General features: G+C 33.5%; 3 protein-coding genes across 4 annotated transcripts; 1 reads left to right on the forward strand and 2 right to left on the reverse strand.

Moving 5' to 3' along the window:
• The first annotated feature begins 1,587 nt into the window (after positions 1-1,587).
• LOC8289771 (actin-depolymerizing factor) lies at positions 1,588-3,907 on the forward strand. Its single transcript, XM_002524574.4, has 3 exons — positions 1,588-1,923; positions 2,453-2,718; positions 3,494-3,907. Exons 1-3 carry the CDS (start codon positions 1,900-1,902, stop codon positions 3,642-3,644), a joined length of 441 nt encoding a protein of 146 aa, XP_002524620.1. The 5' UTR covers positions 1,588-1,899; the 3' UTR covers positions 3,645-3,907.
• A 159-nt stretch (positions 3,908-4,066) lies between these two features.
• On the reverse strand, positions 4,067-7,423 carry LOC8289772 (inorganic phosphate transporter 1-4). Of its 2 annotated transcripts, none has more exons than XM_048377094.1 (2): positions 7,407-7,423; positions 4,067-5,936 (listed from the first exon to the last, which is right to left on the reverse strand). In XM_048377094.1, the coding sequence occupies exon 2, from the start codon at positions 5,876-5,878 to the stop codon at positions 4,304-4,306; it is 1,575 nt and encodes a 524-aa protein (XP_048233051.1). In that variant the 5' UTR covers positions 5,879-5,936; positions 7,407-7,423; the 3' UTR covers positions 4,067-4,303. The 2 variants fall into 2 exon arrangements, with proteins under 2 accessions (XP_048233051.1, XP_002524621.1); XM_002524575.4 differs by lacking the exon at positions 7,407-7,423 and adding an exon at positions 6,384-6,475.
• Positions 7,424-7,715: 292 nt separating this feature from the next.
• Positions 7,716-11,361, reverse strand: LOC8289773 (inorganic phosphate transporter 1-4). Its single transcript, XM_002524576.4, has 2 exons — positions 11,128-11,361; positions 7,716-9,578 (listed from the first exon to the last, which is right to left on the reverse strand). The coding sequence occupies exon 2, from the start codon at positions 9,534-9,536 to the stop codon at positions 7,926-7,928; it is 1,611 nt and encodes a 536-aa protein (XP_002524622.1). The 5' UTR covers positions 9,537-9,578; positions 11,128-11,361; the 3' UTR covers positions 7,716-7,925.
• Positions 11,362-12,023: the final 662 nt, after the last annotated feature.

Consider the following 12,023-nt stretch of genomic DNA (forward strand, 5'->3'; position numbering starts at 1 on the left):
GACAAGTAAAATACATGCAGATATTTTAATCTTATTGATAAAAATAATAAATGTTTTTATTGTCTAAAATTTAATTTCTTTGGTTGGCTCTAAGGATCTATATATTTATATATATTAATTTATGAGATCTATAATTTTTTTGATATATATATTTAAATGTTAATACGTTGAATTTTTATTTTAATATATGTACTATTTTTGATATATAGAATTTGAATTTATATGTAATTATATAATTTTTTTAAATTTATTAATTAATCAGTTATATTTTTAATTAAATATTCGTTCTAATTTTAAAAAATAAAATATAATTAATACATTAATTTTTTAATTAGATGATAATTAATTTTTTAATTAGATAATAATTATTCTAAAACTAATATATATTAATTATATTTTACTATTATATTAAATAATAAATTAGTTTCTTAATTAAATAATAATTCTAATTATAAAAAATAATATTTTTAAATATTATATTCACTAATAAATTAATTTTTAATTATATAATAATTTTTAATTTTAAAAAAATAGTAATATCAAAATATTAATTTAAATAATATTAGGATTAATAAATAAATATCTTAAAAATAATTTATTGATAGTATTAATTTAAAGATAATATTGATAAATAAATATTTTATTAATTACAATAATATAAATAAGATTTAAAAAAATTAAAATAATTAGTTTATTATTATTTTTAAAATTATTTAAATTAATATTAAATATTAACAAATTAATTAAATTATATCTATAAACTTAATTTATAATTAAAATAATAATAACAGTCATAAAAATTAATACTTGATCCCTTCAGGAAAAAAATTATATTAAATTGTACTAAAAAATTTATGATTGATAATTTTGTCAAAAAAAAAAAAAAGAAGCCATAGGGCTGATGGTAAAGAATCTCTTTTTATAACTTTGTATAATTTCCATCTTTGTCGCAATTTTAAAGTCTCTCACATCCTTTTATTTAGGAAAGGAATTAGTAGAGGATAAATGAGAGATAATTTTATTCACTTAATATGTAATTTTAACACATTAAAATTAAATTGTAGGAATTTTATGTTAAACACAATTTAAAATATATTATATGGTAAATTAATATACAAACTTATTCTAATTCGTTTGTTTATTATTTATATAAATTTGTTATATATGTTTTATAGTATTATAAATATTATTAAAAACAACTAATTAATTTAAATATTATTTAAATAAATATATTATACATATCCTTCAAAAATATATATATACAGTCATGTTATTATTTAAATTTTATATTATATTAAAATTGAAATATATAAATATAATTAATAAACGGATCTTAATTGTGATGTCTATGATTATGTCCAACATCGACCAACACAATCTATTAATTCAATTTGACTCTCCCAGGAGAGATGAGAAAATGAGGTAGAGAAATAAAGAAATTATAATTTTTTTCTTTCACCAAAAATTATTATTTTTTATTTTATTGAAAAGTGGGAAAAATTTGAAGGAAGAATATTTTAAAAAAGTAATTAATAATCAAAGAATCTAATATTTCCTCTCTTTCTCTCCCTCCTCTTTCACCCACTTCCAAACATAGGGTTACCATTCAAGAAAACATTAGAGAGAAGAAGAGAATACCATCATTGTTCTTTTGGAAGCATTCAATTGCCATCTACTTCAAGATTTACCAATATTCCTTCCCATTTCTAAATCTATTTTTCTTTTTCTTTTTCTTTTCTTTTTGCCTTTTACGTCCAAAACTTGGCCACTCCTTTCTCTTTTATAACAACTGCTGTGGTGTGCTTATCCTTCTTAAATTGAAGCAAGCTGTTCTCTTCATTGCTCATTCCTTATTCTACAGTTTGCTTTACTTCTTAATCTTTCTACTGTTCTGTTAGCATGTCTTTCAGGGGAATATCCCGGGTAATTCTCTCTCTCTCTCTCTATATGGGTGCTCTTGATTTTAGTTCTTTAGCTTGTTTTCTGTTGTAAATTTTGATTTTTTCTAGTATTTGTTGGTGGGTAGTTTAAAGTTCTGGACTTTCTGTGTATTTGTTAGTGACTAGTTCAACCGGAAGCTTTTCTGAAAAGTTTGTGATTTATGGGCTTGATGATGAGTATAATTTTATTATTTCTCGAGTAGATTTATGATGGAATTTAGATCACTTCTTTGGTGTTAGTTTAAGCTCAGACGGACGAGAAACGGTTGTGCTTTTATTGAATAAGATACCCAGTTCTTGATCTAGTGGTTGCTGTTATAAAACAAGTTCATGATCAGAGATGTACAACTTTGATGTTTTAATGTTCTTGGACTGATGAAATCGTTGATGCATGTGAACCTATTTGTGATCTTACGCAAAATTGAAGAAACTAAAAGTGGAAATATAGATTTTATTGTGTTCCACTTGTCGTAAATCTGATTAGATCTTTTTGGTTTGTATTGAATCTCCAGCCTAATGCAACATCAGGGATGGGTGTTGCTGATCACAGCATAAACACATTCTTGGAGCTGCAGAGAAAGAAGGTCCACCGCTATGTGGTGTTTAAAATTGATGAGAAGAAGAAAGAGGTCGTGGTAGAGAAGACTGGTGGCCCTGCTGAGAGCTATGAGGATTTTGCTGCATCTTTGCCTGATAATGACTGTCGATATGCTGTTTATGACTTTGATTTTGTCACTTCAGAGAATTGTCAAAAGAGCAAGATCTTCTTCTTTGCATGGTTAGATTTTGTTTTTGATTACTTCAGCTTTTGCATTTTGATTGATTGGTTTCTTCGCATTTCTGGATTATCATCGACTCTGTTAAATCGTAAACGAGCCCGTGTCTCCCTGCAAATTTGCACTACTTACATACCCTTGCCTGTGCAGACATGTAAATAGATGCTTGTGCAGGCAGGTTCTCTTAATATGTTTCTGCATGTTCTTTTGATAATTCATTTTTACAATCAGATGTTGAATTTTGGTTCGTCTAATTGGATGTTGTATTCATCTTATAAGACGTGGAGGTGTCCCTTTCTGCTCTAATTTAATCTTAAAGTTTGAGATGATGTTGTTAGTATCATGTTATCTTTACCATGTCTTATAATTTTCTTGCTCATTTCTCTTATAATTGTTTATAGTTCTTCACTCATTCTAGTCTCTAAGGCCTTGATGTTTAAGTTCTTGGATGCTGAATTTTGAGTTTGCTTCTGATATATGTGGATTCATAATCACCTAGAGGGAAAGAGAAGGAAGAACCCTTCCTTTTGAGAAGGAGGTATTAAAAATTGCAGTAAACCTGATCATACGGGCAAGAGCAGTAGTTTGTGTTCATGGCTCTTTTACTTAAGACTCTGCATCTTTGAGGAATCAACTTATGGTCTTTTCTGCAATTATTTTTATGCACATCTGCACATCCTTTATTGGCTCCCAACTGTACATTCTTCTAGCTTTAGCAGTTGTAAAAATTGTCCTTCAGGATCTTATTTACAGTTATTCATTGATGATATTTATCAGGTCTCCATCAACCTCTAGAATCCGTGCCAAGATGCTCTACGCCACATCTAAAGACAGGTTCAGACGTCAGTTGGATGGTATCCACTATGAGATTCAGGCTACTGACCCGACAGAAATGGATCTTGAAGTGCTTAGAGATCGCGCAAATTAAGCTTGCGCTGTAATTCCAAGGTTTCTTCCACACAGAAGGTTATGCTATAGTTTTGCAACTCATGAATTATGCCTCTTGCAACACTAAGCAGCTAATTTGCAGAATCCTTTTCTGGTCAAGATAAACTGCATTTTTCTTGAATAACTAGGGAGAGACCGATAAGAAGCTGTATCTACTCTTTGCTGCTGATCAGATGAAGAGAAATTTATTATTGGGTACTTGTATTTTTATGATATTTTATCATACAAATTCGCATTTAGATATTTACGTTCTCTTCTTTGCTTCTTCTTTCTTCTATTTTTCGAATGTGTTCTTTCTATTGCACAGAGATAAGAGTATTGGATTGTTGGTTGGTGAACACTGTTGGGATCAGTTTTCTTTGGAAGCTAAGATAGCCCAAGTGCTTGGCTAGTAGAGATATATGTAAAAAGAAATTCTTTTATGATTCTAGAATGAACTTAATGAAAGTTACATTTGAGGTTGATCAAAGAGGAAAAAGGCAAAAAGGGAACAATCTGCCGCTTTGTCCATTGGAATCGGCAATAGATGAGGAGAAATCGAACTAGCAAGGCTTCCTTTACAAAATCATGCTAATATAGGATAACCTACACAGCCAAAACAATCCTTTCCAGTTGCACTTCCAGTTTTCCTGGATGCAGCTATTCTTCACTCTCTACCTCATTTTCACGGGACATCTCCTCCAAAGATTTTCCTTTGGATTCTGGCACCAAGAAAGTAAACAGCATGCCTAATAAATTGACTATACCCAACAAGATGAGTGAATTCTTCACACCAATTCCTGCAGGGTACCCTGCATCTGCCTTGGACTTGTCCTGGTTCTGAGCCAAATACAAGAACCCAAATGCGCCGACCATAGCCCCAAGCTTCCCAGACGCTGCTGATATACCATGGCATGTAGACCTTAACCTCGCGGGGAAAATCTCCGCTGGCACTATGAATGTGGTAGAATTAGGTCCAAAGTTTGCAAAGAAGAAAGTAAATGAATACATTACCACAAATCCAATTCTATTTTCCTTGTGTGTCCAGTGATTGTAAGGAATGGCTAAGGCAAACATAAACACTGTCATGAAGAAAAATCCCATCATTTGGATGGCAAACCTTCCCATTTTATCGATGAGAGCCACCGTGAACCAATAGCCCGGGACAGTACTGCATAGAGCAATAAGTGTTTGTGCCCTTGCAATTCTAAAAACCTCCTGAATAGCATTCATTGATTTTGCTGAAGGAATCCATCCAATGGCACTGAATATGTCCTTCTGGAATAGATTTTGACTGTAAAATGCAATGTCAAGTAAGAACCATGTACTTGTGGTTCCAAGTAAGTGAAGTCCATGGCGACGAAGAAACTCTTTTGAAAACAGACCAAAAGAACTGGTTGGCTGCTGATTCGACCTCTCAATCTTCTGAGGTTCTGCCTCAATATTGACCTGCAGAACCTTGGACATATCACTTGCTGCCTGCTGTGCATTCTTTGCAACTAGAGCAGTGTAGCGAGCAGTTTCAGGCATCTTCAATCGCCAGTAATAAGTCAGTCCAGCTGGTAATGCTCCAACCATAAGAATAATTCGCCAAACGTAATCTGCTTGAGGGACAGTCGAACCGATTGGATCAACTTCATAAGCAGGAGCACTGAACTTGGAGTCAAATGCAGATGCTACGATAATAGCAAATATGCCTCCTGCTAAAATTCCAAACCCTTGCATCGCAAAGACTGCTGCAATGAACGCACCGCGAGTCTTTTTGTTAGCATATTCAGACATGATCGTTGCGGAAAGCGGGTAGTCACCGCCAATACCAAATCCAAGCCAGAACCTGAAGAAGCAAAGGGTTGCCATAACTGCTTTTGGATCCTTCCCGAAAGAAAGGCCTGAACAAACAGAACAAATGACCATAAGCATCAGGGTAATTCCATAGACCTTCTTTCTACCCATTTTGTCACCAAGCCAACCAAAAAATAGTTGGCCTGACAAAGTTCCAACGAATGCAACACCATTAACAGCTGCTGATACATTAGGAGGCAATGTGCCAGGTTTCTCTGCACCATCAACATGATAGTATATGCGGCCGAGCAATTTCGTTACAAGGGATATGCAGAATAGATCATATGCATCAGTGAAGAAACCCATTCCAGCAATAACAACTGCAGTGAAATGATAAAGCTGTGTCTTTGCCACATCAAGTTTATTAAGAACGTGCAAATGATCGTTGGCCATTTTCTTGCAATGCCCACTAATTAACCAAAACCTTCTCTTGCAAATATTTGGGTTCTACCTGAAAAGATTGAACAAGAGCTATGGTAAGAACATTCACTCTTGTAATCGAATAGTGCTTATCAACAGAGTACACAATGGGCAAACCAAATTATTCAAAGAAAGGACACTCGAAAACACTAAAGAAATTGCGTAATTCTTGAATATGTTAGACGTCCATGAAAGAACGATTCTGATGCCATTGAAAAGATTAAATATGTGTATATATATGCGATGCGTTCAAACACTTTTACAGGCGCAAACTCGGAAAGTCTTGTGGACTGATTTCACGTAATATTTTACGTTTCAAAATAGCCACAAAATACTAATCACCACTAAAATAAATTCCTTTCAGCTACAACGAAATAAATATATAAATAAATAAATAAACCAAACCAAGCTATTAATCTATAAGATATTCGAAACAGAAACTCATGCATGAAAGAAAGAAGTTAACTTTGGCACTGACCTGAAAGTGTGTTTCCTTGAGAAAGTTAAAAGAGAGATATGGTTGGTGAGGCAGGTGAGAAGGGACTTTGGCAAATTTATACATAAACGAAAGAAGAACAAAAAGGGTATCCTTAGCAAACAGAATATATCATCAGTATATTCCTTAATTACGTATTAATGAGTGTGATTAGCGGTATTTTCTGCCCAGCTAGCAATATGCAAATCTTTACTGTATCTTAACCAACTTTAAACCTCTTTTGGTACATTCCCTGGTATAATTCGGCATTATCTTACTCATTATTATTTACCACTAAAACCAGAAAAGGAAAAACAATTGCTATTTTTACCACTTAATTATATAATAATAACAGAAATTTTACATATTTAAATAATATATCCAAACTTTTAATGCATTCATTTGAATCCCAACTATTCTTATCAGGTCCTACTTGATAGTGTTATATATGGTCATTAATTTCTTCATATATAAATTATTGTTCATAATTGGAAGCTATATCAAAAGGAAAATATGCACTATCTAGTATTAGTAACAACAAATGTTCAATGTATCATTTCTTGAGCTGGTGGTTCAACCAGTCAAATATCCAATTCCATAAAATTTTGGCATCTGAGTTTATGAATTCACAAATCTTTTGGTTGGCTCTTTTATTTTTTATTTTTATTCTTTTAACTCATAGAAAATTCAACCAACTGTAAACTATATAATAAAATATAGTATTTTTTTTTTTTACATTGGCCGTTGCATGAAAACTCACCTAATTTTAAAAAAAAATTAACTTAGACTTAAAATTTCTTCTTCTTCCAAGAACAAGTGCTAAAGTGTGCCTTCTGATTGCCTTTAGTTTTAGGCTGTCAACAAATTCCATCTATCCAGCTGTTTTGAGTTCATGTGAAAGACAAGTGCTATTTTAATCCGCAATCAAATTGTAAGACAAGGTTCTGACGGCTCTTTGTGAAGCAAGAACGATAACGTAACAAATAGATTCCAAAGAAAAAGAATCAAATTTCTGTATGAATTTACCTTGGTATAACCAGCTTCGCTTGATAATTTTCTGTGGGGAATTTGGTAAAGAGAACTCAGTGGATGTGATTATGAGAGTGATAATTGGACAACGAATACATAACAGATGGTGAAAAGAATTTGTGCGCTCCCAGTTGAACCTTGAATTTTTAGGTATAGAGAAATAGGAGTGCTGATTCTCCTTATTTTTGAATTGCAGTGAGGAGACTCTCGTTTCTCCTTGTCACTGTCGAACTAAACAAAAGATAAAATAGCTATGCAGCAAAAAGAAACAGAAGCCAAGAAATTGCAGAGCATCACATCAGAGAATAATGAAGAACAATAGCGAATGTCTATTATATTCCTGAGTTCCAGCAGGATATGACTACAATAAGTACAAAATTAAGGAAAACAGAAAGTGGAGATAGAAGAACTACAAGATAAGGCAAGCAGGGGGAAGAAAAAAATATCAGACTTTTCTTGCCAGAATCAAGAAGACTTGTACAACTTTTATTCTGGACAACTTGCTTTTGGACTAATCTAAACTGGAACCGTCCTGTTATTATGTGAACTTTGCTCCTCGTTCTCGTTATCTTCCTCGTGCTCACCTGACATCTCCTCCAAAGATTTTCCCTTCGATTCTGGCACCAAGAAAGTAAACATGATGCCTAAGAAGTTGATTACACCCAACACAATAAGTGAGTTCCTCACACCAATGCCTGCTGGGTACCCTGCATCTGCCTTGGCCTTGTCTTTGTTCTGAGCCAAATATAAGAACCCGAATGCACCAACCATGGCCCCAAGCTTTCCAGATGCTGCTGATATACCATGGCAAGTGGACCTTAACCTTGCTGGGAAAATTTCGGCTGGCACGACAAATGTGGTGGCATTAGGTCCAAAGTTTGCAAAGAAGAAGGTTAATGAGTACATGACAACAAATCCAATTCGGTTGTCCTTGTGGGTCCAGTGGTCGTAAGGAATGGCCAAAGCAAACATGAACACTGTCATGAAGAAGAATCCCATCAACTGAATGGCAAATCTTCCTATTTTGTCAATCAAAGCAACTGTGAACCAGTAGCCTGGGACAGTACTGCATAGAGCAATAAGTGTTTGTGCCCTTGCAATTCTATAAACCTCCTCGATGGCATTCATAGTCTTTGCAGGAGGAATCCACCCAATTGCACTAAAGATATCCTTTTGGAATAAATTTTGGCTGTAGAATGCAATGTCAAGCAAGAACCATGTGGTTGTTGTGCCAAGTAAGTGAAGTCCATGGCGACGAAGAAACTGTTTAGAGAACAGACCAAATCCATTGGATTGATTCCCAGAGATCTGTTGAACCTTTTGCTCTTCTGCCTCGAGATCCACCTGCAAAACTTTGGACATATCAGAAGCAGCCTGTTTTGCATTCTTGGCAACAAGGGCGGTGTAGCGGGCAGTTTCAGGCATTTTCATCCTCCAATAATAGGTAAGGGCAGCAGGAAGTGCTCCAACCATGAGAATTATACGCCATACATAGTCTGCTTGTGGGATAGTTGAGGCAGTTGCATTAACCTCATAAGCTGGAGCATCGAACCTGGCCCCAAAAGAAGATGATATAATTATGGCAAAAATACCTCCTGCTAAAATTCCAAATCCCTGCATGGCAAATACAGCAGCGATAAAGGCACCCCTGGTCTTCTTGTTAGCATACTCAGACATGATGGTGGCAGAAAGTGGATAGTCACCACCAATACCAAACCCAAGCCAGAACCGGAAGAAGCAGAGAGTTGCCATGACCGATTTAGCAGTATGGCCAAAAGAAAGACCTGATGCCACTGAACAAATCACCATGAGCATAAGAGTCATACCATAAACTTTCTTCCTCCCCATCTTGTCACCAAGCCAGCCAAAGAAGAGCTGGCCTGCAAGAGTTCCACAGAACGCCACACCATTAACAGCAGCTGATACATTAGGAGGCAAAGTTCCAGGCTTCTCTGCCCCATCCACATGATAGTATATGCGGCCAAGCAATTTAGTGACCAGAGAAATGCAAAACAGGTCATATGCATCGGTGAAAAAGCCCATTCCAGCGATAATAATTGCAGTGAAGTGGTACCATTGTGTTTTCGCTACATCAAGAGCATTAAGAACTTGTAATTCCTTCCCCATGGCTATCTAGCACTCAAATTCACAACTTTTCTCTCTTTTAATCTGCAAAGATTGATAAACAAAAGTAAGAACTGATATAATACCACCAAATTATAAGAACATCTTCAAATAGGACAGTTGTTGAGAATCTGAACAGTTTTCCTCAATTCAGTTGTCCAGTCAAGTTGATCAGTCTAAGCCAAATTAAATTATCATGAAAGAATCATATTGGGTGTACAAACACAACGATGATGAAGCAGAGAGAGTTTAAACTATAACATATGCTACATATTTTCCGAGCATCTGATTATTTTCATACAAATTTATTGGGTGAACATAACATTAATTTCCACAAGATTTTGGACAACTCAGTTTAGTCGGCTAAAGAAAAAACTGGTGGGTCCAACTGCTGCATAAGTCCTTGATCACTTTTGGAAATTAGAAAGGCTAGCTACTAAGGCTTCAGGTCCGTATATAAAAATCAGCAGTACCCTTCTGAGTAATTTTGAAAAGTTCATTAATATTCTAGTAAAGTTAAAATCTCCATGTCTACAGGAAAAAGGAGAATAAAAACAAAGGAAAAGTCCAAAGATAATTCTGCATCTTTCTTCACTTCTCAAACAAAAAGTAATCGTCACCCACATACACATTGCCCCACTTCAACACACAACATGGGTGCCTACTTACTTTGACTTAGATAATACCAACAAAATGACATAAGATTATCAATTTCGAAACCTTTATCCATAGAAAACTACACCCTTGCTAGAAGCTAAAAAGGATTTTACTCGATCCCTTTAGGTTTGAGTTATCTTTAGCTCAAAAATTTTAGACATGCTTAACCTTCTGCACTAGGAGATAGATATATCAACCAACCGCAATTAGAATATACTAATTCTAATTTGCTTGGTGAATTTTCGAGACAACAGCAGAAGGGTAAAAGAAATTGCTACCTAGTTATGGCAGCTGAAAAGTTGGACCGGAATTAGCAAACTACAAAAGGGGGTTGAAGGGTTTGATGGATCACCAACTCTTTGAATACAAATTTGTTTGCAGTTGCAAATGGCAATCAAAATTATTAAGAAAGATAAAGTAAGAGTGAGATCCTAGAATCAGGGAAAATATTATATTTAATATTTTAGTAGATTTAATTAACAATGATTACTTATGCTGATGTACTGCACCCAACCTAATTGAGTGTAATCCAGCCGGAGTAGTTAATAGATTTTCCATTTACTAACATGCATGAATCAAGAAAATCAAGAATAGCCTACGCTGATCATGGCAAATCTTACGGGTGCAGCGTAGAGGATAGTGTACATATGAAAACACTATAAGCTCTGATTTTGTAATTCCATTTCTATTAAGAAACTTGCGATCTCTGAGATTTTAAGGGAAAAAAATCATTACAAAGAAAGAAAGAAAGAAAGAAAGAAAATTTCCAATGCACCATGAGAATGGAAATCATGAAAGAGAGAAGAACAAGGTTTTGTGCAGAGTCCTTTCTATTTTGGTTGCATGAAAGAAGTGAAGAAACAAGAAGATAATAAGAAAGAACACGCACCCATAATAACAACAAAATTCAATTTATAATGAAGCTTATGGGACTAACCTTCTGATGATTTCTTCTTCGTTTAGAAGAAGAAAAAGGAGAGAGTGGTGATCAATGTGAGTGCAGAAAGAAAGAAGGAAATCACAAGAGGAATGCTTGTGAGAGGGTTAAAAAATTCAACTTAAAAGGGGCAGCAGACGTTCGTTGGTATTTATATACATATGCAACGACTCTGCAGCAGAAGTATCGCAAATACTTGTGGAGGGTTTACCCAAATAAAGAAAAAGAACAAAAATATTCGACCGGCATATTCCCCTCCTCTGTCGCTTCCCATCCTCACTGCTACAACTACTTTCGCCGCTTTTGCTTCCTTCTACACTTCTCTTCTTTTTGGCATCATTAATTGCTCAATTGACTCATAAAATAAATCTTTTCTTTTTCTTCAAATAATCTTTCTTTTTTCTTTATTAAATACTCATGTTAAAACTTTCTTTCATAATACTAAATAAATTATCTTTTTAAAAAATCTCATCTGATGTCATAAAAATAGTTATTTTCTTCTTTTCTTTGACCAAATATTTTCACTCTTATTTAAAGAGATAAACTTACATTAATAATTTGATAAAATATTAAATAAAATAATCTCAGATTTATACATATTCAATTCTCAAAAATAAAATATAAACTATATTAAAATTATTTTTGATATTTTTTTATTATATGTAATTAATATTAATCAAATAAGATATTTCTAAAAAATAACTATAATTATATATACCATAGGTCTCAAATCATATTAAAATAAAAAATTAAAATGACCTATAATATAAATATATTTTTATTATTTTTTTATATATATTAAATTTTTGTTTTTAAAGAATCATTATTATAGAATAATATTTTAATATAATTTTTATTTTTCAATATAAAATAAAAGTTTGTTTAATTCTTATATA

The sequence above is a fragment of the Ricinus communis genome, chromosome 7 (assembly GCF_019578655.1).
Source record: "Ricinus communis isolate WT05 ecotype wild-type chromosome 7, ASM1957865v1, whole genome shotgun sequence".
Lineage (NCBI taxonomy): Eukaryota > Viridiplantae > Streptophyta > Magnoliopsida > Malpighiales > Euphorbiaceae > Ricinus > Ricinus communis.